This window comes from Siphateles boraxobius, unplaced genomic scaffold (genome assembly GCF_051911475.1).
Source record: "Siphateles boraxobius isolate OS27281-9 unplaced genomic scaffold, OSU_SipBor_1 26, whole genome shotgun sequence".
In the NCBI taxonomy this organism is placed as follows: Eukaryota; Metazoa; Chordata; class Actinopteri; order Cypriniformes; family Leuciscidae; genus Siphateles; species Siphateles boraxobius.
This window is the reverse complement of record NW_027508876.1, coordinates 24068243-24096188: the sequence shown is the minus strand read 5'-3', so window position 1 is coordinate 24096188 and position 27946 is coordinate 24068243. Positions and strand designations below refer to the sequence as shown.

At 38.9% G+C, this 27946-nt stretch overlaps 1 protein-coding gene across 2 annotated transcripts in view; it reads left to right on the top strand.

Annotated features, from left to right (window-relative positions):
• The window catches only part of vav3a (vav 3 guanine nucleotide exchange factor a), a 73315-nt gene that overhangs the window by 14248 nt on the left and 31121 nt on the right, over positions 1 to 27946 (top strand). For both annotated transcript variants that reach the window (XM_077245054.1, XM_077245055.1), the window contains exons 2-6: positions 499 to 615; positions 24989 to 25047; positions 25147 to 25212; positions 26860 to 26968; positions 27061 to 27153. In XM_077245054.1, the coding sequence (XP_077101169.1) occupies positions 499 to 615; positions 24989 to 25047; positions 25147 to 25212; positions 26860 to 26968; positions 27061 to 27153 (444 nt within the window). The remainder of the gene's footprint in view (positions 1 to 498; positions 616 to 24988; positions 25048 to 25146; positions 25213 to 26859; positions 26969 to 27060; positions 27154 to 27946) is intronic.

Genomic DNA, 27946 nt, shown 5'->3' with positions numbered 1-27946 from the left:
ATTTTTGCTAACTCGCAAACCCGGCTTCTCAAAACGATGTAAATGATGTAACTTCCTCTTTTTTATGTTATTTAAAAAGTGACTATTATTTTGATGTATGCAGTTTTAAAGAAAACTAATGTTTTTTATATAAATACGAATAGGATGTATGAATGTAGGAATATAATATTTGACTTTATAATGGCATAGTTTAAAAAAAATCAAAAGTTTTCATTATTCATTCATTTCAATATTTTTTATGACTGCTAGGATCATGTAAATGCATATGTATATAAAGTTCATAAACAATATAATATCCTCAAATAATATTTTTGTTAGATTAGGTTCATGAGTAATAATTCATTTGAAATAAATATATAGTTAGAACATGCTTGTAAAAAAAGCACTTCATCAGATGTTGATACAAAATGGTACTTCAAAAGCAATATTAACATTAAAGGTAATTTAAATATTAAATATGCTTCTTTAATATAACATATGCCTTTGATTTCTGTCTAGTTTCTCTGCTTGAAGAACATCAGGACATTTTTGCACGCCTGCTCAGAGATATTCGGGATGAAGAAGAGCGAGCTGTTTGAGGCTTTCGATTTGTTTGACGTTCGAGATTTTGGAAAGGTAAGATACAATTTCACTTTCAACTCTTGTTTGAAACACGTTACACAATCATTTTGCACTCGGCCCACAATGCACTGACATATTTGCTTGTTCTGTTTCCAAGCATCATCAAAGTGGCATGATTTAAATTTTTCTTGTGCCACAGTCATCCGTCACAGTTTATGGCGTAGCTTCAGCCTCGGTCACAGATGTGATAAAGACAGCAGGGTTGTGCTTGATTTTCCTGACATTAGCCTGTGCGTTGGCTGTGTTTTTTGTGGTGTTGTGTCTCAGTTGATTCTGTTCTGAGATGCTGGGCTCTTTGTTGGCTGTCTGCGGTAATAAATAGTGTCTGCGTCTCATCCTGCTTATTTAGTCCACTCTTCAGTATGTAAAATTGAAGATCAGTGAATTACGGCAGGAGATTTGGCACGATTGTCTAGAATCTAGATGTATTACATCTTCAAATTTGTTTGCATGCTTGTTGGATTGACTGTATGTGGGCGTAACTGTGTCTAGTTTTAACTGTGCATTATTATTGTGTATTAGTGAGCATATTGGGAACCTGGCAGATGTTTTGCCCTAGGCCCCTAAACCCCAAAGGGTCTCCTAATGTAAACTCAGTGACCTCTCAGTTCTCTCTCACCTGCTGTCAAACTTGTGTGATATTGTGAAAGATTTCTCCTTAGGGAAGTAAACATATAAACAGGATGCCATCAGTTATACTGTAGCTGGTTTTGATACGGATTTTGTTAAAGGCCCCCTGAAATCAAAATGTAAGTTTTTTAGCTTATAGTATGAATATGTTAGCCTTAAGGTTATGAATAATCTGGCGTGTTCCAGAACAATGACAAAATTCACATTTAGGAGAAATAAGCATTCAAAACTTACAGTGCCTCTCTTCCGCTAAAATGGATCAAGGTTTTTATGACATCACCACCATTTGATATGAGCCATTCAATATGTCTTACCTTAGCTTCCTGTTTCAGTGGAAATTATGTCAATGCATCATACAAAGCTGCGCGTTCCCGAGGCACTTTAGTGGGCCTATAAATAAGATGGAAAAGGACAAAACTAATCTTTATTTATTCAATAAAAACAAATCATTGTGCTTTTGTAAAATAAAGAAAACAAACAGGATGCCGCTTTCTGCCGTCCTGGTTTCCTTTCAGTGAAGCTTGTGGAGCATGTCACAAAAATGTATCAAAACTCACTGTAGGCTACTAGCAAGCTCTTTTTTATGCCATCTGAACTCTTGTTTTGTGTTGGTGCATAGCATCTCTTCTTCTTCTGCTCTGTTTTCTGTTACGGTGGTTAGCAGGCAGCGTTGCATTACCTCATGCACCCCCTTCTGGATTGGAGTGTGGATCGGCCTGTGACTGACTGTATTCTTCGCCTGACTGAATGCCCTGAACCGTGACGGTTCAGGATGAATACGTGTACCGTTACAGCCCTAATAAATATAGCCTAGTACCGGTCAAAAGTTGGGAAACTACTATTTTGAATGTTTTTGAAAGAAGTCTCTTATGCTCATCAAGCCTGCATTATTTATTTGATCAAAAATAAAGAAAAAACTGTAATATTGTAAAACATTATTACAAATAATGGTTTATTTAAAAAATAAAAAATATATAATACGGCTTCAAAGTTAAACTAAATGTTTCCAAAAGCTTTTTGCAAAGTGGAAGTTAGAGCTAATGTGTCTTTTGGCAAAGAAATATTGTTCCCTTTCAAGGGAACTTCGAGCTGCGTCAAACGCTGCGGGAACGCCCCTGCGTTGTGCGTCATGAAGCACGTATGGAATCAGCCCAATGGAGAGATGAAACGTCATAGGCGGGTGACGTCATCGACCAGGAAACTATAAAGCACCCCAAAAACACAAGCGCATTAGCTTCTGTGCTTTCAGTCGCGCTACATGTGAATCTGTCCCTGTGTGATATTGTCTGTCTTACATACCCTGCACCACACAAACAATTTATCCCTATATATATATATATATTGAGAGATTATGGCGGACGAACAGCAGTTTAGAAAGTGTGTTCCTCCCTGCTCGCGTTATTTAACGAGCGGGGATACACATGATCTTTGTGTTGTTTGTTTGGGAGTTCAGCATGCCCAGTTTGCTCTCGAGGGAGCAGACTGTGAGCATTGCGAGCGTTTGCCGTTAAGGACGCTCCGCTCCCGCCGATCGCTCTTTGAGGAGAGCGGTTCGGTGCGCGCTCCCCGCGGTTCGGGTCCCGCTTCTGCCGAGGCAGAGCGGCGGCGCTTATCGTGGGGATCGCAGATGGATCTCACAGCGGGGTTTGAGACGGGCTCTGCCTTATCTCTCCCTTCACCTGTGAGATCCAGTGCCTCAGTCCCGGGTTCGGAAGCACGCGCTGCGGTTTCTTCCGCTCGGGCTGAGGCACCATTGCTGCAGCTATCCAGTTCTGAGGAACTTGATGTTGTTAGTGTTGAGGGAGATGTGGAGGATTCGCCACCCCACACTCCTGAGAGTGATGAGCTTATGGAGGTGTTAACAAGAGCTGTTGAAAAACTTAATATTGAATGGCCAGTGACTAGACAGGAGTCTGTTTCTAAATCAAAGTTGGATGAGAGATTTTTGCCGTCACGTGTGCAGCCTCCACGCCGGTGCCTGCCGTTTTTCCATGATCTCCACACCGAGGTGTCGAAATCATGGAGAAAACCGGTGTCATATAGAGTGTTTAGTCCCCAGACTTCAACATACGCTAATATTATGGGAGCCAAGGCTCATGGTTATGGTGCTTTGCCTCGTGTGGAAGAGACGCTTGCGAGCCATCTCTCCCCCGAAGCAGCGTCATCTTTTAAGGCACCGGCATTACCCACCAAGCCTTTAAGAAACACTTCGGCTTTGGTGGGTAAAGCATATTCGGCAGCAGGTCAGGCTGTGTCATGTCTGCATACTATGTCAATCTTGCAGGCATACCAGGCTGATCTGCTAAGGGACATGAGTGAGAGTGAGGAGGTCAGTACTGACGTAGTTCGCGAACTGCGTCAGGCTGCTGATTTATCCCTGCGTGCCACCAGAGAATCGGCCAAATTAATGGGTCGTTCTATGGCAGCTCTGGTGGCCGCAGAAAGACATTTGTGGTTAAATCAGACTAATATTAAAGAGAGAGAAAAAGCTTTTCTTTTAGATGCTCCTCTTTCTCCCATGGGGTTGTTTGGTGATGCTGTGAATTCAGTTATCGATAAATTCCAAGAAGAAAAGAAACAAACTGCAGCTTTTAAAAAGTTTCTTCCCCTTAAAGTTCATGTCCCTGGGGCTGCTGGGCGGGAGCAGCCCCGGCCGTCTTCGAGCTCATCACATAGAGCGCAGCAGAGGCAGAGTGTCGCGTCTCGTGCTCCCCCTGCTGGACAGTGGGCTCAGCCGCGACACTCTCAGCCGAAGCCTTCTCCCAGTAGAACTGATCTGAGGACAGTTATATTGGCTAAGAAGGCTTCGGCTAAGAAGAAGTCCTGACGCCAAGCCGTTCAGGATGCTGAGGGTGGTCCCCACCGAGGCGGAAAGGTGTTCACCTCTTTTTACGGTGCCCATTCCTCCTCGGTGCCCTCAGGGGCTCGTTCTGCCAACCCCGCCTTTATGCCGGGGCACAGACGATCCCAGCGAGCGCTTTCCCGAGGGACGCTCGCTCCCTCTGAGGAGGGTCTCAGAGCGGTCAGACCAGTTGTTCCCTGCCGGTGCGCCGTTACAGGGCGCTGCGTCTGCTGCTCAAGTTACACCAGAGGCCAGTCTCGAGAGGCTGGTACCCTTAGTAGAATTTCTGGCAGAGTGGAAAAGCCTTCCAAAAATATCTCATTGGGTCCTGCAGACAGTAGAAAAGGGTTATGCTATCCAGTTCAGGTGTCGTCCACCAAAATTCAGAGGGGTTCTGCACACAGTGGTGGGCCCCGAGCAGGCTCTGGTATTGGAACAAGAGGTGAAAACGCTCCTTCAAAAAGAGGCTAAAGAACGGGTTCCTCCTCCCAGTTTGGAGTCAGGTTATTACAGCCGATATTTCATCGTTCCAAAGAAGGATGGGGGGTTGCGTCCAATTTTAGACCTGCGCATATTGAATCGCTCGGTAGGGAAGCTAAAATTCAAGATGCTCACTATCAAGCAGATCGTGTCTCAAATCAGGTCCGAGGACTGGTTTGTCACGATAGATCTGAAGGACGCATACTTCCATGTGTCCATCCTTCCACAACACAGGAAGTTCCTGAGGTTCGCCTTCGGGGGCGAGGCGTACCAGTACAGGGTTCTTCCGTTTGGCCTAGCTTTATCTCCCCGCACTTTCACGAAATGCATGGATGCAGCACTAGTGCCTCTGAGGCTTCAGGGCATTCGTATTCTCAATTACATCGACGATTGGTTGATTTTAGCTCAGACCGAGCAGATGGCGGTTCGGCATCGAGATGTCGTCCTCGCTCATATCAGAAAGTTGGGGTTGAGGCTGAACGCAAAGAAAAGTGTATTATCTCCTTCCCAGAAGACCACTTTTCTGGGTGTCGTTTGGGATTCGGTATCGATGCGGGCGCGACTCTCTCCGACCCGCATCGCTTCGATTCTCTCAGCTGTGAAACAAGTGAAGCTAGGCCAGCTACTCACTGTCAAGCAGTTTCAGAGACTGTTGGGTCTGATGGCAGCAGCGTCCAACGTTATACCTTGCGGCCTGTTGTACATGAGACCGCTACAGTGGTGGCTCAGGACCAAGGGATTCTCCCCGAGGGGAAATCCGCTCCGCACGTTCAAAGTCACGCGGCGCTGCCTTCGTGCTCTGGTCATGTGGAGAGAAACTTGGTTCCTATCCAAAGGTCCTGTGCTGGGGGCTCTTTGTCGTCGCATAACGCTAACGACGGATGCTTCCCTCACAGGGTGGGGGGCGGTCATGAGTGGTCGCCCAGCCCAAGGTCTGTGGCAGGATCATCATCTTTCGTGGCACATAAATTGTCTAGAGATGTTGGCTGTGTTTCAGGCTCTGAAACACTTCCTAACAGACCTGAGAGGCCATCATGTGTTAGTTCAATCAGACAACACGTCGGTGGTCTCTTATATAAATCATCAGGGGGGCCTGCGGTCTCGCCGGCTTTACAAGTTGGCCCGTCAGATCCTCCTGTGGTCCCAAGGGAAGCTACTATCTCTGAGAGCAATGTATCTCCCTGGGTATTTGAATGTGGTAGCAGACTCCCTGTCGAGGCAGGGGCCGAGGCCAGGGGAATGGAGACTCCACCCCGAGGTGGTGGAGCTCCTTTGGTTGAGTTTCGGTCGCGCCGAGGTGGACCTATTCGCTTCCAAGGAGACCACTCATTGTCATCGGTGGTTCTCCATCACTCTTCCAGCCCCCCTGGGGTTGGATGCTATGGTGCAGCCGTGGCCGAGGTCACGTCTGTACTCCTTTCCCCCGATTGCTCTGTTACCAGGAGTTCTGGAGAGGGTCCGCCGGGACGGGGTCAGTCTACTACTAGTAGCCCCGTTCTGGCCGGCCCGAGTATGGTTTGCGGACCTGATTTCTCTCCTGGACGGTTCTCCTTTGGAGCTCCCGGTCAGGAGGGATCTACTCTCCCAGGCGGGGGGCACGATACTTCACCCCCGCCCAGAATTGTGGAAACTGTGGGCTTGGCCTCTGAGGGGGCCCAGCTCATAGACTCCGGTCTCTCAACCGAGGTTGTTGAGACCATTCTTAACTCCAGAGCTCCATCCACGAGGAAGCTTTATGCCTTGAAGTGGAAACTTTTCACTTCTTGGTGTGGAGAACACCTGCAGGACCCAGTTAACTGCCCAGTGGGTGCAGTGCTGGAATTCCTGCAGGAGCGCTTCTCCACAGGGTTATCCCCCTCCACACTAAAGGTGTATGTGGCGGCACTAGCTGCTTACCACGTCCCTTTCAGTGGAGTTTCTCTTGGGAGACACCCGCTTATAACTCGTTTCCTCCGTGGCACTTTGAGGCTGAGGCCAGCAGTTCGTACGAGGGTGCCGACTTGGGATCTGGCCATTGTATTAGAAGGTCTTTCCCTAGCTCCTTTTGAACCTATCGAAGAAGTTCCCGAGAAGTTTCTCACTTTTAAGACTATCTTTTTGCTTGCTATCTCTTCACTAAAAAGAATCGGAGATTTGCAGGCTCTGTCGGTTTCACCCTCGTGCCTGGAATTTGCACCTGGCATGGTTAAAGCTTTTCTGCATCCTAGACCAGGTTACGTTCCTAAGGTTCCTACTAATATTGTTAGACCTACGGTTCTGCAGGCTTTCTGTCCTCCTCCATTTATGTCATCGGACCAGGAGAAACTTAATTCACTCTGCCCTGTTAGGGCATTAGACGCTTATGTCCACAGAGCTGCCCTGTGGAGGAAATCAGAACAACTTTTTGTATGTTTCGGGCCACCCAGGAAAGGGTGTCCGGCGTCTAAACAGAGAATGAGCAAGTGGGTGGTTGAGGCTATCTCACTTGCTTATGAGTCGGCTGGCCAGCCTTCACCTTTGGTTGTCCGAGCTCACTCTACCAGGAGTATGGCTGCTTCTAAAGCTCTTTTGTCGGGGGTTTCCCTGAGTGATGTTTGTGATGCGGCTGGATGGTCTTCACCGCATACTTTTATTAAGTTCTATGACCTAGACTTAAGCTCTACCCCTGGGGCACAGGTGCTCTCGTCCTCTGTGCGCTAGTCTCACATGACGGTCATTTGGTCCTATGGCGACGTGGGTATTCGCGTTCCCGCAGCGTTTGACGCAGCTCGAAGTTCCCTTGAAAGGGAACGTCTCGGTTACGTATGTAACCCTAGTTCCCTGATAGGGAACGAGACGCTGCGTCGCTCCGCCATACTCCCGGCACTCCCGTTAGCGCTTCCTTCAAGCCTATCAGAAGCTAATGCGCTTGTGTTTTTGGGGTGCTTTATAGTTTCCTGGTCGATGACGTCACCCGCCTATGACGTTTCATCTCTCCATTGGGCTGATTCCATACGTGCTTCATGACGCACAACGCAGGGGCGTTCCCGCAGCGTTTGACGCAGCGTCTCGTTCCCTATCAGGGAACTAGGGTTACATACGTAACCGAGACGTTTGTCTTTGTTGTGCATGCAAGGGGCTCATGTACACTTGACCCTGCTATGCAATGTTTTGAGGGTTTGACACCATTTAGTTCACTATCAGACATGTAGTAGAGCTTATGTCATCCGATCTTGTCCACAGCTGCATCCCGTGCACGCACATCTGTTTATTCTCTTATCTCATATTGTCTCTATGTATGTATTCATAAGCACAGAAGGGGAAAAGTCTTCGCACACACATTTAGACACTCTGTAAGACATCACCAATATTTTCCACATGACTGACCAAACATCTGTCTCATCCTTCTGACACTGGCTATGGGCAAATCTGCCAACAATTGTTTTATCACAAATGTAGCACACATTTTGTTGGAAATGAAGTTTGGAATAAAGTAACATAGATACAGTGACAGTCACTGTAAAATAGCTTCTAAAATTACTAAAATAAAAAGGTTAAAGAATAAATATATTTATTCATTAACATTTTTAATGTATTTTTCATTAAATGTTTTTGTAAATATATAAATGTAAATATATTTTAATGTATTAATTAAAATACACATATTATGTATTAAATAAATCAGTAAATACTGCAAGGAAACGGTTTATCACAGTAAGCAAGTTGTGTAAATCTGTATCAAGTTTGCATGAGTGAATTAGAATCTTCACATAAATTTAAAATTCTCTCACATTTTTTTGTTTTCTTTTAAGTCTTACGTTTTTTTTTCTTTTCGTTTTTGTGCTGTCGGGTTGCCTGGTGTGACGTGTTTTCTCACTGACTGATAGATCGTAACGATTGATCTCCAGTAATAAGCTTTTGCGCTGCAGGGCTGTAAGCTTGATCGATGTTTTTCTATTTACAGCCACAGTGACAGCTCAACTAAATCATTCCATTCATAAACCTCCTCCTTTCTCATTTATCCATCTGTCTCATCTATTCATCCACTGATTCTTATCCTCCAATCAGAGCAGAAACGTAATCACTCTTTGCTAAATGGCTAATTAGGACGTATTATTTCAATTATATGAAATGGATTTGTTGCAAGTTAAGTACTATTTAGCAGATGCATTTCATGGAAAGTCCCCCTGAAGCATCATGGGGAAAAATTTACCTTATTTTTTTAATACATGCTATTGTTTATTATTGTGAACAATTCACTAGGCCCATCTTTTTTTCTCATTAAATGTTCTATTGCACAAAGAAATTCTAATGCAACTAGTGTTTTTACTATAGTTTTTATAAAAATTTGAATTTGATTTTGCGTTTTATTATTATTATTTTTAAATAGTCCTATTGAAGTTTAAAAAAAAGGTATTTACTTTTACTTTTATTTCAGATTAAGGTTTAGTCATTTTAGTGCTTAACCAGTTATTTGCCCATGCAAGATTTATAATTTTTCTTCTAGTATTTATACTTTCTTCTAGTATTTTTATTTTATTTTATTTCAGCTTTATTTCAGTGAACAAAAATTACTTTAATAGCTTAATGCAAACCCCAAAACATAAATGCAACCCATGGGAACTATTTTGATGCAACTGCTACCATTTATTTAGCTCAGAAAAGTTAGCACATTTGTGTTTATTTTTTTTCATGAAGAACATCATTTGGAGTCTGAAACAAGCAGCTGTTTTTAGGCACTTACATTTGATGTCATAGTTTGCTTACAAGCTTTATGTGACATATCCCATGATGTTATTGAAACATCAGTCATGTTATCCCATCATCAGCACTTCTGTTCTATTCTGAGCCACATGCTGCTGACAACTGAATGGAAATAAATTCAAATATTACGTATTTGCTTCTGCATTTTCAGTGCACTCAGGCTGACTTTGCAAGTTGGAACCAATGAGTACAGATAGGTGAAGTTTTCCTTAATGTCAGTTAGTTCGGTGAACCTTGAGCTGAAGTGGTGAAGTCACAGAATTTCCTGAGGAGTTGTGTTGAAATTAGTCACCAGTAAATCTCGTGTGTTCTTGTAAATGTCGTTTCTTAAATTGTCACTGTTGCTAAGTTGAAGATGGATCATATTTAGCACTGTAAATGATCAGATCTGTGTGTTTGTACATATGTCGAATGCTTGTGGGCTTTGGAGTAGATAGAACAAGAACAGACGACAAAAATACCACTCATGCTTTGGAAAATATAAAAAATTTAGAGTAAGAGACAAAGTGAGCATCTGCACTGCTATTGGATTTCCATAGTTGAATATATCACTGCCACTAAGTAGAACAACTATAATCAATATCTGCTCTCACTTTGCCAGCTTGCCTCTCTCTTTATTTGTCTCTGTCTTTACTACTTTTAGTCACTATATTGTGGACATGGAATGAACAAGTAAACCTATAAATATGCAGACATACATACTTCTGAAGGTGAAGTGCCCTTCAAGGCTCTTGTTCATGAGCGGATGTGTGGAGCTTATAGAGTATCGAGTGACAAGGTTTTTCAATAATGGATGCAGAGTGGTTGTTGTTGTAGAAAATCATTTGAAGGGGTTTGTGGTGGTCAGTCTATAAAAATCTAGTGAGCTGCCTACCTAGACAGCATGTTTAGGCTACATAGGCACATTTTTGATGTGTAGGATGCTCCAAAAATTGAAATAGTCCTTGCTGTGGAAAAACCTGAGAGAAATGGAGATTATATTATATTTCATTCAATGCTGATGAGTATAAAAAAATTTAAAGTAGACTAATACAGTTTAGATATATTAGCGTAGCAACATATGCTAACAGCAAATAGGTTATATTCAAGCCATGTAATCTCATTTCAGAGTGTAAGACACGTTACGCTGAATGATAGTACCCAGGAATCATCGTTTTGTTGAGTGTTAGAAGCAGTTCAGGCCTAAGGGCTACAATGTCGGGATGTGTCAGAGCTCTATGCAAGGAACTACTGCACCTGACATCTGCTATTAGTCAAGAGTGTATGGTGATGTGAAGTGTTAGGCTCAGAATGAGAACACACACCACACACATATGGAGGCGTGTGTGTCAAGTGCTCTGACTATCCTCGAGGACACGCATTGATGATACCCATGCACTCACTGAACTGAGCAGAGGCGATTTCTAGCATTTTTCCAATTTTCTCCAGCTATGTTATTATATTGTATCCCTTATTGAGATCCCATAAGGCATTACTTGTTGTACTTGTAGGCTAGTTGTATATACCTGTGTGATGTGTGCGCACTTTGCAGAAGATTTAAATGTCAGGAGTCGATGATTACATGGAGGGGTTTCATCAGGATGGCAGAAGTTGATCCCAGGTTGTGTGTGTCTCTCTCTCTGTGTCTGTCATTGTTTCTGTATGCTGTCTAACCCCAGCCACAGAGTCACATGCCCTCGAGCAGAGAGCTGTGAACTGCTGGAAAGCATTCACACTTCCTCTTTCCTGACTCGTCGACCTCTTGCTACTACGTGGCGTTCCCTGAAGGTTGAGTTGCGAGCTTACTCACGCTTCCTGTGGTCGACTCATGGGGCGCCATGATGGAGGGGGATGGGGTGTGTGTTTAGACAAAGTGTGTGTGTAGTAACCAAACCCTTCCTGAGACCAAGACCCTTGAACACATCTGAAGTCATTGGGAGAACTGGGCTCTCAGAAAAACTACATTAGGTTACTGTCACTTTGCAAAATGCTAACAGTATTGAAGTTGTGAACCCTGTAAAGTCTGTCACTGAGGCATGCAGAGCTGCTCTTTTGTGTTTGAAATTGGTCATATTTGAGGTTTAATTACAGCAAAAAAATGATTAGGATCAGGGTTATTAGTAAACTAAAACTAAAACCATGAAAAATGATAATTGAAATTAAATAAACATTAACTGAAATAAAAAAAAATGAAATGAAAAAACTTTTGGCAGCTAGTTGCCAAAAACGTAGACACATGAAAAAAAAGAACACAAAATGACAAAAAATACTGAAACTTGCACTACTAAAAAAAAAAATATATATATGTAAGAAAAAAAAAAGTATAATAGTATCTCACTGATACTAAACACTGGTTAAGATAGGCAGTAGGTTTTGGCACAAAGCTTTTATGTATAGATCATTGTGCCAAGAGGAACTATCTAAATTATCATACATTTCCTGAAATGTATTGAAAAATCAGAACAACTGTTAAAGCTGCTCGCTTCCTCTACAATGTTTCTCACTGAGAGGATGACAGGCAGGTGTGTGTTTTGGTGTGCATGGTTCCTTGCTGTGGTCAGTGCTTTCACAGATGGGGGTTTTTGCAGAGCGGGTTTAACCCTTGCATCATAACCACTAAGGGTCCTGTATAAAGAACTGCAAACATCGAACACTCTGCACCACCTTAGTGTCCTATTTACACATCATGTTCAAGCTGCATATCTCTTCAAAGTGGGCTGCAAAGACGGATTGTAGTGGGCGCTTGGTGCGAAAACACAAAAGCCGAATCGCGCTTGAAGCCTAAGCTGTTTGATCCTTGGAAGCGTGGCATTGCGAGGCTTTATACTGAAGGTGTCATTTTTAAAGCCAATTAGAGATATTTTTGCTTGCAGATTTGAGATTTTTTTGGATTCCAGCGCACCCTCAAGCCATCTGTTTGGATCCAAGTTAGCTCCAGCGAAGCTCAAAGCCGTGTGCTTTAGAAAAGATGTCCTTCCAAGGCCTTCAGTAAGACTTTCATGAGGGTCTTAAGCACTTGACTGAAATGCAGCCAGGAACAGATTTTTAGGAACTGTTTTGAGTCCACAGTACATGGATTATAATACATACACGCAATATTTTAGCATAACTTCATCATAAAAATGTCACAGAGTCTAGGGAACTGCAGCCACACAGTATTGTTTATGTGTTGACGGGCAGGACATAACTGTAATGTATAAGAATGTGTGCGGATTTGTATACATTACAGTTGCCAGTAATATTTAATAAATACTTGTAAAATATACTCTATAGTGTAAATTATAAGAAATAGTAAAATCAACTTTCAGTCAAATATTGTTTTTGCAGGTTACATCAGTACGCTAGTAGTTGGCGACAAGTCTTTATATGGGTGACTCATTGAATCATTAATTCAACAGATTTTTCAAAATGCTAATTCATTCAGGATCGGAAAGTTATAAGTCCTTGAATCATTCATTCAACCGATTTGTAAAAAACAGCGATTCATTCAGGATCGAAACTAGTTATATTTGAGTAAATGAATCATTCATTCAACCAATCCTTCATGAATGTAAATATTCATTAATATTCTTTTGTAATACTTTTGTTCATGGGCTTCTCAGCAAAAATTTGATACTATTATTTGTGTTTAATAATCAGCCTAATATGTTAATTACTTTTTTTAATAATTTGCATATAAACATCCTTATTATTGGAGGCATAGATGTCAGTCAGCGACTGTGAACCAGTAATTCACAATGGCTGAAGAAGTTTAGAACTAATGTTTATTGAAAGCATAGTGATGTCATCAAAACAGAAGTGAAAACATGACAGATTGTACATCACTGTTTTGATTCCGTCTTGTCATCATGATATTCAATTGAAATTCCACTTGCTCTAGATACTTAAATAGGTAATGGTCCTATTTGGTTCCTGAAGGATGATGCCTCAGAGTTGTGTGGGCAGTGTGTGGGTGCAGGAGAAGCTGTGTGGAGTTTCATTTGGTTGTGAAACAGAAATGCAGAAAATGCTGTTGATAAGTTATCATTTTTTTATATTGTGATAATGATCTTGGGTTCATTAGGTTCCCTATTATATACTGTCTCATATAATAGTGTGCTGTTTAAATTAGATTTATTCACATTACAAGGAAATTATAATTTTTCATTAAAAGAAAGACAGCAATGAGCTGAGATCATTATGTAGGTCATAATAGCAGCTGTTTCCTCTCGAGTCGGATCCACCTGGCTCAGATCAGTGTTAGCGTTGGGGTTTTCAGCGAAATGTTACTCAGGACTTCTTGTGAATATGTTGCCACGTGAGCACCGGTTCTGTCTGTGCAGTGTTGTTTTCATCTCCTAGAACATTGGCGTAGAGTTAAGGATTGGACTTGCCAAAAATGGTGATACTACAAACACAGTTGTAAAGGCCAGAAAGTAAATTTTATCATGTTCATGAAGTTTATGTTTTTGTCCTGCTAATGAATTGATCTGCAGATGTTCTATTCTGAACTGTTGGGTATCGTATCAGTATGAAAAAGCAGAAAAACAACCGTTTTTATTTCTTCTGTGGAACAAAAAAAACAAAACAAAAGAAACTGTTAAGCTGTTAAAGACTGTGTTCCAAAAATGAAAAAAACAAACCAACAAAATCTGGATAGAAGTAGTCCACATGATTTGAATGACAAAATCTAAAGATATTATTCACCAATAATCTTCCCCCCTCAGTGACCTGATCATTGAGTTAGTAAGAACTCAAATTTGTGAACATATCAATCAGATTTGTCAATCATTTGTTTAGTCCAATGTCTGAACTAAATCAATTGGTTCATTGAAAAAAAACAAAAAACGGTTCAAAATAAGCCAGTCGCTGCATCCGAAGTTTCATACTTCCCTATAGTAGGTGAAAAAATGTATGCGAAAAAAGAAGTGTGTCTGAATTCACAGTACTCATAAAAGAATAGGAACACAAGTACCTGGATGAACTACTTCTGGTGAGATACTGAAGTGTGCAAATGCAAAAGATGGACACTTTACTGTCCCATGAGGCCACGGGAGAGGATTTGTGAATGGCAGTGAAGCGAAGCAACTGATGCTGGTACAGTATGTCACATGATAATGTCAACATGTCATGGCGAATGTTGTATGTACAGATTACATTCGTATTAGTCTACTTAAGAGAGTATGCAATTTCAGATGCAGCCAGTGAGTTTAACTAAAGAATATAGAATTACACAAGACGCGTCACTCAATATGGCGGAATAAGTCCCGATTTCTAAATGAGAGCCAATTGCAGATTGGTAAACTCCTCGCACTGATGCTGCCGTTAAAAACTCCAGAGTCAGCTGGACACGCGCTTCCTCTGCGCATGCGCATTAGCTTCATCAAGCCTGAAAAATTTCGTTTTCTGTCATGATTTGAGAATTTAGAAACAAAATTTATGAGACATTTGTTGTCACATTTCATTGGTGATTTCAAATATGAAATTTAATTATAAGCATGGCGAACAGTTCTGGAGAATGTGATGTTTCCCCATTCAAAAAGATAGGAGCTGCACTTGGATGCCCGAGAGGCTTTTCATAGATTGCTGCAGAGTGAAGTGACTTGTCTTAAAGGGACTTTGGTTAAACTCTAGTTTGTGAAAAAAATCAGTCAGATTTGTCTATCATTTGTTCAGTCCAATGTGTGAACTGAATCAACTGGTTCAACATATGAAAGCTGAATCTGTTTATGGTCTGAAGAGCTACACATGGAAGAGTTAAACAAAGGAGTGTTTTTAAATATGCAAATGGAAGCTGGTCATTTTCAGTCATCTCATTCTGGCTGATCATGTCATTCATCAGGTCATAACATCTGTAAGTGTATTCTACTTTCACTTTCTTTAATAGCTGTGGTTTTATTTATAAGGCAGTATTACTGTTTCTGAGCTCTGCTTTAATTATAGGGTACATCCATAAAAGCACAGATGAGTAAAATGAATAATTAATCTGCATAAAAATGGAAAAATGTAACTGAATTAAATATTCATTTCATTGTCATGTTAGATACGACCTTGACAGTCATGGGACCCATTAAACAGCTTCTGTACCAATGTCAGTCACATGTCCTCTGAGATCTGTGAATGACATTATATTAAGCTCCAGTGATCCATAATCACTGATCTGGAATCTGAAAGTAAGGAACGCTTCAGGAACGTGCCGGCTGGGAAGCCACAAAGAGGGAGAGATAAGAGAGTGGATATACATGTCTACAAGAAGTAATGGTCTGTACGAGACAACGCTTTTCTGCTTTTAGACAGAGGCACAGAAATAGACCACAAAGGCTTCTGAGGGATTTTGATGTCTGATTGAGGCTCATAATTAAACATTCACTCTTACTAAGTGCAAAATTACAGTACAGCATTATTATGGAGAATATCAACGGGGATTAGACAGAGAGGTTTTTACAGCACCATTTTTACAATCCAATTGATATGAGTTTTGGAAACTAGTTTAAAATTTCATAACGGTTCATGGCATGCATGTTAACTTTCTCTGTGGCCTGTGTTTTATGTGAAAGACATAACCGCTATGAAATGCCTTAATACATCATTTTACATCATTAATACAATCATTTGGTGTACTGTAAATTAATACAAACACAAAGTACCAAACAACAAGACTAAGTTTGAAATGTAAAACAATGAATATCCTTCATTATTTTATGCATGGTTTTATTATGAATCAGAATACAGTGAGGTATCGGCTTATGGTGTTGGTAATTGAAGTGTGACAGTATTGGACTGGATTATGAAATCAGATACTTGTCCTGTAACATGGTGAATGTAGAAACCGGTTGCGGTAAATATTAGCTAATGAGGAAAAGCACAGAATATTTCATATATAACATTTCAAGCCTCGGTAAAACAGAGGTGGGCTGTCAGGGCCATCAGGGCCTTCTCTGCTGGCCCTGTCAGAATCTAAAATATAATATAATATAATATAATATAATATAATATAATATAATATAATTTAATATGTAAAATATATATTTTTCATTTTTACGATTATATTTCCACAAAGAATATGGTTATTTTTTGTGAGGCTGAGCTGGATTTTCCATATGGTCATCTAAACGCATCACAGCTCCGTGGACCAGCACTAGAAGTATAGCTACCCTTCCGTTGAAGCTGCCATTTCCCATTTGATCATAACTTTGACTGACGTGTATCATTAGCCAATCAAATTTCGATGCGCAGTGACAGAACGCCCTCAGGGCCCAGCGATGTGTCGGCACTAGCCCCCGCTGATGTCATCAACCGTTTGAAATGTTGGCGGGTTGTGAGCAATGTCAGTGCACTGAGCTATGGCCGCTGCCTCAGCACCTCTTACCGGCCCAGTTAACGATCTCCTTCGTGTGCCTTTTTCAAGGCGTATGTTTGGAGAGAAGAAAAAGATCATTTAAAAAGGAAGATCTACACCTAAGCTGGATGGGCTGACCAAGGCCGGAAAAGGTTTTGTGCGGCACTTCACTGAGGGTAACTATGACCGCTATGACTGGCTAACAGCTAGCACTGAGCGGAACAGGTTATTTATCATTCACACAGGAAGTGCAGCGAGGAACGGGGTGCAGCCTTTCTTTTACTGTCTATGGGTGCAGCTGACAACACTGTGAGGGGTGTTAGTAAGCTTGTTACCCTCGCAGTGCTGTCAGCTGCCCCCTGTTCTCTCTTCCTCACATGCATGCATGCACGCACGCACACAGACACACACACAGTGGGTGCTTCTCATTTCTTATTTGTGCATCCTCGTTTCCTTTCGTCGCTTCCTTTCCTAGCGCCTCAGCTCCTCCCCCTGTATGATGTGAGGGAAGGACGCAAGGAAAGAAAATGAGGACGGAGGAATCGAATGAAAGCTTTATTTATACATTGGAATACTTGATCACTCGAGCGTCACTTCATAGCGTCATCAGCAGCGCTCAAAGGATCTGCTGTTATGTTGTTAAAGTTTTTTTATTTAAGAAATTCATAATGAATAATAATAAAGCAAGACACCCTGTTGAAATATGTGAGATGTGTGGTTTATAAACTGCAAGGGGAAAGTGTAAATTCAAATTATTGTGACCGATGTGAAGGGGGAGGAGAATGTATACATGCGTCGCGTTTAGTCAATAAAACACTTCCGCATAGGATACACCTGTGTATCCTCACTCATGACTCCTCTGAAAGCCTCCTCACTCCTCGATCCTCGACACCTCGCGGTGCAATTAGAGAATTGAGATGTCCTTCAAAATGGCTGTGCTTGATTGGTTTCCGGGTCATAGGATGGAGGACAGAGGAGCGAGGAGACGAGGAGGGATATTGAGAAGCACCCAGTATCATTCACACAGGAAGTGCAGTGAGGAACGGGATGAGGAACCAAAGTGCAGTGAGGAACCACGTTCACGTCTGTCTGTTTAATGCTGGAGCCAGCAGACTTGTTCAACATGTTGCCGTTAAAGGCCCTGTTGGGACCAAGTTTTTGTAAATGTTTTATAAAAGAGTAAGAGTAAGTTTTGTCGCTATGCAAGCATTTTCATCGACTAGCTTATTAATAAAAAAAGTTACGTTGTATGAATTATTTTTTATGTATATAAATATTGTAATCAGTTTTAAATACATTTTAATCATTTTAAATAAATGCACAAAAATATTTTCAACATTCATGGTTGTGTGTTTCATATTATTTTTAAATCCATGTTATATACACTTTTAAACTATAAGTCCTTAGCTAAACTATGAGTTTAATGTAACTGGTGGCTAAGAGCCGTTTGTTAAACAGAGAAGAAGACTTATTATAAATACAAGCTGTATACAATAATATTAGGCACAGTAGCTTCTTTTCTTTTCTTTGTTACCAAGAACTTTATTGAACAATGTGAAAAACCATAAATGGTCCGGTACAAAATAGGGATGTCACGATATTCGATCAGTTAGAAGACGCATAAAGCTTACCACAAAGAAACGGCAAATGTAGCCTAATCATTATGAATGTGTCAAATATAACAAGGAGACATTTTAATTGTTTATTAATAAATAGTGTTTTCTGTGACGATGCTGACTCGCCACCTTCGCAGTATTGTGAAGGTGCCTACAGAGAGAAATGCACACTTCATACGGATTATAAGAGAGTTGTCTGTTTCTTTTCACTTTGAATTGTTTTGTTTAAAAGTAAACATTTCAAGCTTAGATATATTTCTGAGTTTCTGTTCATTTATGAGACAAGCTCCAGTTCACGTGGGATGCAAGTTATATTGCGTCGGCGCCTCCGTGTCCTGATTATAGGCTGCTATATTTGCTCCTTATTTATTAAATCCAGGCAAATGGTTAAAACATTGATTAAAATTAAGATACAATTTATACAAAACAAAATTCACTTTAAAGAAGGGCAAAATGATGTCTCTCGATATTACGCATGATTAGGCTACTCATAATGGCTGATAGGCTGATCACTTTTCATATAATCAACATATATGAAATGGAAAAAATAACATATTATTTAAACATAAATATGAAAGTAAGTTTACTTTAATTGCTACAACACGTAGGCCTACAGTACAGAGAAATGTAATGAAATGAAATGAAATGTAAAGGGGTGGCGGGGTTTTGAATAATAATCAAATTATTGTCAGCGATCGTTGAATATTATTTTAACTTGAAATGCCTATCCCTACAAAATACGAAATGTCTTAATCAGACAAAATACAAGCATCATAGCCAATGTTCCCTCTAATTTTTTTCTTGCTGAGCAAAACTTTTTTCTATTGGGCGGACATATTTCGCCACCTGAGCAAAAATATTCTTTATACCTGACCTGTACAGCATACGTAGAAACACAACGGTTTCAACATTCAGTTGTAACTTTTAACTTGAATGTGGCATTTCTATTTTACTTGACCCTTGATGCAACTTATTGGTATTAAATCATATTTTTGAAAAACAAGCAGTTAATTAAGAAGTCACTAAATGAAGCACATTTTAGGTTACCTGATATTTTTTTCACAGTGCTGTTAACTGTACAGTCTTTACCAAGAAATCCTATGAAAAATAATTTACAAAATCTTCTGCAGGACAGTTCAATTCTTTACAATAATAGAATATAGAAAGAAAAGTAAGCTGTTACACTGAGATGGTTTGGGAAAAACTAAGTGTTTTTGTACAGTCAATTAATTGTGTACAGGAAGCATTAAACCATCAAAGTTAAATGAATGTTTATTTCTTATGAATTTCCAATATTTTCGTTAGCAGGGGGTTTCAAAGTTTTTAATGGCAATGAGCCCGTGAGATTCTTTATTTAGGCTTATAATATAATAAAATATAGCCCTAATATAATATAATATAATATTTAAAAAACGAGTATTTGACGTGATATAATATATCAGTTTAAATGCTTCAATTTGTTTACATATTATATTATTATAATATATAACAAACTGAAGCATTTAAATAGATCGAATAGCTAAATATTTTCAAGAAAAGTGAATATGTGAACTCTTTTATAGTAATCTAACCATGCCTGAACCCACCACATACACCCCCCCCCCAACACCCCCCCCCCCCCCCCCCCCCCACACACACACAACCACATAGATTTAACTAATGATAGCCTATTTTGAATTTGTACGCGGGTGGGTGTGTAATTGTTACCGTTCTGTGTCCATGAACAGTTATTCCTACCACTTAAATCAAACCACTCTTCTTTAAAACATTATGATGTGATTTTATTTCACATGTCTGTGTTTCTCGTTGCCTCTCGTATTGAGCTATTTGGTCCGCATGCAAGACTCACTGCCAATCACACGTGCTCACATCATTCTCTTTCTATGAAACCTGTAAACTGCATTCACCAGTTTTCACTCTATAGCGGTTGACCAGAGCACTGAAATTATTTCTCACTTAAACTACAATCAAATGGATTTCCCCACACATTTCGCGTCAGTCCTCTGCGTGGCATTTTAATCTTATCTGCGCGGCCGCGGCTTCAGAAGTGCGTGGCCTCAGCATCCGTGCACGCGAGCAGCTTAGAGGGAACATTGTTCATAGCATAAGAAATAAATGTAAATAAAGAAGTAAAATAAAAATACATTAAAGTAGGCCTAAATAATAAAGAAATAAAAGAGGCTCAGTAGCTTCTGAAGCAGGAACACAAGCATGTAGTCGCAGTTGTTGTTGATGTTAGGCTACTGATTTCAGTTGTGCGTTACTGAAGGCCCTGACTGAAACCCCACTGTACGCTACTGCTGTAAAGTCATAATAACTGCAAAATCCAAGAGTGATTCAAATAATTATGCTTATAAAAATGCATTCTGTAAAAGAGGCTAATCATATAAAACTACATCACAAACTGTAAATAGTATGGTCTCTTTCTTTTAGTCTTTTATTAATTGCAAATCAACAGTATAAAGTCTTTTATTTATTGCAAATCAACAGTATACGTTTGTCTGTTTGTTACTTAAAAATGTTTGTATATTAATTGTATTACTGTTCTGTTGTAAGTAAAGCATCCACATTTTCTTCCCACTGCCTGTTTTATGCCCACTCAGATGTCCATGTGTGGATGCTTCTTATGCTTTATAGCTATAAGAAGTTAAACTTTTGTAATATTTGCATATTATTTGACTGTCTAGTAAATATGAAACCGTTTGTACTTGTGAATTCGGTGTGTACGTGTACACCTGCATTGGTATACCTAAGTGTATTTGAATAGATCTTGCCAATGACCTTGTATGGGGACTGTTGATGCCGTCTATCTGATTAGTTTATCTGTGTCATGCTCTTGAGACATTAAAGGGCAGTGGATAGAGAGAGACTGATAAAGACAAGAGGAGACAGACAGGAAACATGCTCTTGCAGTTTGATGATAGATGGGAGATGATATGGGTGGAACTTTCCACAAATGGGGTAAAATTTGCATTCGCAATGAAAAACTAGCTAGTTTTAAACATACTAACTTTGTTTTAAATAGATGTTTATTTAATTTTTAAAATAACAGTCACACAAATCAAACTGTATTTAGACACGTCCCGAATAATGTCCTAATATAATAACATAACATTTAGACTTTCTAATGTCGACAATCCACATTTTCTGAAGGTTAAGCACATCCTTTCAGGGAAAAAGAGGCTGACGTATGTAAGTTTTAATCAGATGGATCTCCCTGGAAGTCCCTGGACCTGGTGCCTGTGATTCTACAGCAGAGACTGCATGTTAATTACAGTTGAAATGTTCTTAAACTTTCAGTCCACTTTGTTTAACTTACGTCAGCAAATCTGGCATTGTGAGGAAGATTTTCCAATAGCTATTTTCCAACTACTATATATCAGGGGTGTGCAGTGGTGTTCTGAAATGAGGAGGCAAAGTCCTCACAGTTTTTTTTTATGTTTTTGTTTTTAATAAATCAAATGTGAATTCATGTCCCCCCTCGTCACATTTTCCTGATTAAATAAACATTACAAATTCAATTCTAATTTTGTATTTTTACATTGATTATGTAATTAATGTTCTGTTTATTAAAACCAAGTATAAATCTCATCAATTAGTATTTATATATAAATATATATAAATTAATTAATCACAGATATAAAATATAATGCGTGTATAGATAATACAAACAAAAATATGTTTGTTACATTATCTTTATATTTATAACAGATTTTTAATCTATATTATTATGTTATGTTAAATATATATCATATTATTAAGTTGTTTTCAGACAAATCATGAGCTGATTTGGCGTGGATATTTAAAAGTTCTGTAAAAAATGCCTTGTTTTTTTTTCTCATTTCACTGTTCTTGTGCAATTTTGATGTATTCAATTATGAATAGGAGAAAGGCCACAATGTTTTTTTTAGAATATGAAACTAGACTAGAGCAGATTCACTGAGCACACTTAAGAGTCATACCGAAAACGTATTGCTATCACTTCAGTGAATATGCATCTACGAACCAACCTGCAAACTTTCATCTCTGCAAACTTTTTTGAAGAAACAGAAACAGTCTTCTTCAGAGACAAGCCTCTCAACATTCATAGAGAGAGAAACATTCCCATTGTTGTTGGAATCCATAGGAAACAGTCTAAGGTCACGGATCCACCCAACTCACTTTTGCTGTGTTTACAGGGGGTCTTTGAAGCACTCCACCTGTTAGAGACGGTTTCCACCCTTTCCTCTCCTTCAAAGTGTTATGTAAGCCCTTACGACAGAATCAGATCCTGGAAATAAAGGGGCTTTTCTTTCTGTTTTGTAAATCTTTTTCCAGTTGTCTTTAACTCTCAATGCACCTTCCCTTTTCTAAATGCATCATGTCATGCCCTCAATTTTCCCTAGAACACTTAGATATGTTTTAATTTTGTGTCATGTATAAAAAGCTCTGTGCTATTTTTGCAATGACAAGACATGGCCTGATGGCCTGTTACCTCTTGAAAGTGAAAGTAACCTTTGCTTATTTTGCACCAGCTCCATTTTTGGTCTTCCTGTTCTGTTCTGTGCGGGTTTTTATGAGAGACATCCCTGTACAGAATGAACACTTGCGTATAGTGTACAGCTCCTCGCCTGAACAGGAAGTCAGACAAACCATTCATCTCTTCTAACTGTATTATCATTTCCTGTGTTTGCATGTGTGTCTTTTATCAGTGCTGATGTGTCTGAGTCCAGGATCTTTGAAAAGCATAAAACACTACATATACAGCATGTTTACTACCAAACTAGGTTGAACTTACTGTGACAGGCCTGAATACAAATCATGTAATTTCCGTTTTGAAGTGTTACAATATAGCGAGGTGCTGATATGAGGGTGGGAGGGTGGAAATCCCTGCTGAGATTTCCCAAACGTAGCGTATGGTATAACCAACAGATAGATAGCCAGCTTCATACTCCGCCAACGTGTACTTTTTCGGTTAGTGAGGTTACAGAAAATCAAGAGTTTCTTTTTGAAGAAAAACATTTATCATTTAATTGTTCCAATCCTGTATGATTTTTACCCACATAAACAAAAAAAAAATGCTAGACAGGATGTTCGTGCTGCTCTTTTTCATGCAATTAAAGTGAATTGTGACCAGGGGCTGTCATTCACCAAAAATAATAAGAAATCACCATTAAAAACCATAAAGTATAGTCCATTTGACTTAAAAGCTATTGCGTGATTTCAGAAGTCTTATGATGTAGTTTTAATAGTCTTATGGACTTTTATGGTGCTTTTATGGTACTTTTTGTCTTTTTTTTAGCTTGAAAGTTTGGTCACCAACTCACCATTCACTTTCATTCTAAACAAAAGAACAGTTTCTGCATTCTGTTAAACTTCTCCTTTTGTGTTCCACCGAAGAACGAAAATCATACAGATTTAAAACCTTTAAAACATTGACAATATCATTAGTGCCTTCTTCTTTGCGAAAGTCCTTACATCAAGGTTTTTAGGTTGCCCCCAAAAAATTGCAAACCCAACACATTGATTCACAAAAGGGCAAACTGACTGAACCGTTCTACCTCAAACAATGCTGATGAATTATTTCCCTTCAGCATGCCAGACTGGTTGCACATAAGATCAAATGCATTGGATCAGATCTCTTTGCAAGACTGAATCTTAGACCGGATGAGCATCTTTCTCTCTCTTTCTTTCTCTCAGTAAACGGTCAGAGTGGTGTGCATGGATTGACAGTTGCTTGACTCGGTGTGTGGTCTGTTTTCATGATGTAATTCAGTTGTCATGCACACAGCAGAGTTCAGCTCAGCTGGTGTGATTGATTTCTAAACACATCTTCCCCAGGCGCTACGGGTTTGAATGCTCAAACCACACGTGCTCATCATAGATATGGAAATCTCTTTAAATACATCTGGAAATTATGCAATATAACAAGTTTTTTTAAATTTTTTTTTTACGTTTTAATATTAATTAATTGTGCATATATGTGTTTGACTGTGTTTGTGTTTGTTTGCATTTGAATGGAGACATGTGCAAAAATTGTTCATGACCTGACTGTAAAATCTGGCATTGATGTGTGTTGATTATTCAGCGCTCATAAGCAGATCTGTGTAAGATCAGAGAGGTGAACACTCTTGATGAATGTGTAGAGCACAAAAATATTATGATGAATCTTTCATACTTTTCATGTCAGAGGCTGATTGTGCATGTAAAACCGAACGGCATTGAAATGTTGATGCACACTGACCCCTACTGGTATATATATACGATATATATATATATATATATATATATATATATATATATATATATATATATATATATATATATATATAATGTTGAGGTGCTGTTACTTGTGTTTTGAAGATTAAGGGTTCTTTGTAGGTAACACTATCTTTCATAATTAACATTTACAAACATATTTCATTATATAAGAGAGGGTTTTTATAATAATAAGGTTTTAAATAAAAGGCCTGTTCACATAAATGCATATAAACACACACACACACACACACACACACACACACACACACACACACACACACACACACACACACACACACACACACACACACACACACACACACACACACACACACACACACACACACACAGCTTAGTTTGGATTGGTCGAACATTGGTTAAATGACCCCTAAACTTTCCTCTCTTGTAAAAAAAAAATTAAGCTCAAATCAATAAAATGATTTAAGCTCAAAGTAGTAGAGTAGATGCAATAATGACCGTATGTTTGTATTATCCTTTACTTAATAAATAATGAGTATTTTTCTTGTCTTTTTCTCTTAGGTTATGGACACACTGTCTAAACTCTCTCATACACACATTGCACAGCAGACTGGAATAAGGTACAGTACATTATTTAAAAAAAAGCAGTAATGAAAAAATCGAACTATTTTACGAGTGCAACTGAAAATGCATACGTTCGCTCTCTTTTTCTATTCTAGGCCATTTCCCACAGAAGAGAGTGTTGAGGATGAAGACATCTATAACCATCTAGAGGATTTGATAGAGTGAGTCATTTTTGTGCTTGTCTTCCTCTGCAGAAACAAGATGATATTTTAACCTACAGCTCACTGTACGGTATCGAATAGGAGAGATATAGGAGCCTCAGGCTGGAGCACACACGACTACTTTAGGTTGATTTAACATGTTGAGTCATGGCAGAATGTGTGCCACACACATACTGTCCTCCTGTAGATATCCTCAGACACTTGTGTGTAAAATATGACTTTTTCCAACTTTTACTAAGTGTTGTTAACACATAAAGAGATCTTTTTTTAGTTAGGATCTTTATCATATATAATTATGGAAGCTTTTTTCCAAAATTCAGAGAAAAAAGTCAGAATTGCAAGTTATAAACTCGCAGTTGCAAGAAAAAATGGTGATGTAATTGTGATATAAACTCAAAATTGCATGGAAAAAAGGCAGTAAAAAGTCATAAAAAGTCACGATTACCTTTCTAATTGCGAGTTTATTTCTCAATTCCTAGTTTATATATATCTCAAAAATTTAAAATGGCAAGAAATAAAGTCAGATTTGCGAGATACAAACTCGCAATTGCAAGAAATAAAGTAAAAATTGCAAGATATAAAATTAGAATTGAAAGAATAGCCAGAATTGCAAGATGCAAATTTGCAATTGCGAGTTATAAAGTCGACATTGTGAGATATAAACTCCCAATTCTAAGTTTATAATTTGCAATTCCGACTTTTTTCTCAGAATTATGAGATATAAACCCGCAATTGCGAGTTATAAAAACTCTGAACTGTGAGATGTAAATACATAATTACATTTTGTTATTTTTTATTCAGTGGTGGAAATAAGCTTCCATACTGTCTTTAAATGTCACATTTGTCAGAAGGTGACACTGTTAAATTATATTCATTTGTTACCGTAACTATGTATGGGATTTTAGTTTTTTATAAAAATGTAATCTGTCTGCTAGTTTTAGTTAATGATAACATCACTGCTTCTGATGAAATAAAAGATTCTACTGAGTAACGGTGTTGGCAACACGAAGCCTCAGCAGAAACGTCTGCTCTCCTCATATGACATGCTCGAGGATTTGATATTATGCGTAGCAAATATTGATGTTGCTGTCACTATGTTTTGGCTCCACCTCATCACATCTGTTTCTTAACCACACATCCACACACGAGGCCCTCTAGCAGAGGGTTGTTTTCCTCATGTGATGGTTTGTTCATATGAAACGTGTTTGCTGAGTGCTTTTCCCTGGAGGGCGATGTGCCAGTACGATTTTGTCTCTGTCAGAAAGAGACTTTTCCTTGAAGGCGTTTCGTAATAGATTCAAACTACAGACGTGGTTAGGAAAAGATATCAACACAGTTGCTCTCTCCTTTGTGCCCATCTGGAGAACATATCTGAGTGATTCTAAGGCCTGACTCAGCTATGCTGTAGCTGAAAACATGTGTTTAATTTAGACGAGGGAAACATTATCGTTTTAAACCCCTCATGAGCAATTGTGAGAAGAGGTCTTTTTCTCCATACATCGGATATGCTGAAGCATTTGAACACATTGCGCTGTCTTCTTTGTGCTGTCCATCTATGTCTCTATGCTTGGTTTGCGGCCAAAAAGTTTATGTACCAAACTAAACCCTTTGGAGAATCACTGATTGTTGATGGACTGTGTTTCTCAGTGAAAATGGTGTTGAAGATGAGGAAGATCTCTACGACTGTGTGTATGATGATGATGAGGGTGGGGAGGTGTATGAGGACCTGATGAAGGTCGAGTTGGTACAACCACAGGTGAGCTAACAAAAATGGTTTTACAAGTAAACATGTTTAGGTTTGGGATTCATAAAATGCTCTGTCTCACTCTCTTTTGCTGCTTGTTACAGAAACAGGCCGAGACGGACATCAGGAGCTGCTGTCTAATGGAAATCAAACAGACTGAGGAGAAATATACAGAGACGCTGGACTCCATAGAGAAAGTGAGAACAGTCAGACCCATTAATGTAATGTGTGACATCTTTGAGTGTCTGCTAAATGAAATGGAACGCATTATTAGCTTTGGTATTTTTATTAAGACCATAGTAACCACAGGTAAAACAATGAAGGATCTGTTTTTACATTTTTTTACCACATTTAGATCAATGTAATTTACCATACAAAATTTGACCTAGTTGTTACCACTAGAGTTATTTTTACAATTTCCCTCTGATGACTAGCTGTATGCCACCATTACCATCAAATTAAAGAAATTAAAATGACAGAAAAATTCTGAAAATAATCTATGCTTTTAAAAAATAGTAACTTAAACACATTTATAAACTATAACTAATGCTAACATATATAGTTTAAATAAAAAAAGTTTTTTATTTATTATAAAATGTTATTTATCCTTATTATTATTTATTTATTAAATAAAATAGAATGACAGAAACAAATCTGAAAATAACATATGCTTTTGAACTATTGAAAATATTAGCCTAAACACATTTTTAAACTATTGATCTTATCAACTATAATACACTTTTTTTAAATGTTATTTACCATTATTATTTTATTTTTTTAAACCATGGTTTTCGTTCCATTTATTTAATTTAATTTATTTTACGTCTTAGTATGAAAATACACATTTCAGTTGTAGTTCCTATAATAAAACCAATGTAAATTTCCACATTGATTCAAAGAATCATTATGTTCCAATGTAGTTTTTTGTTGTTGTTTTTATTGATTATTTGATTGATTGATTGATTTTAAATCTTTGTATGAAGATACAAC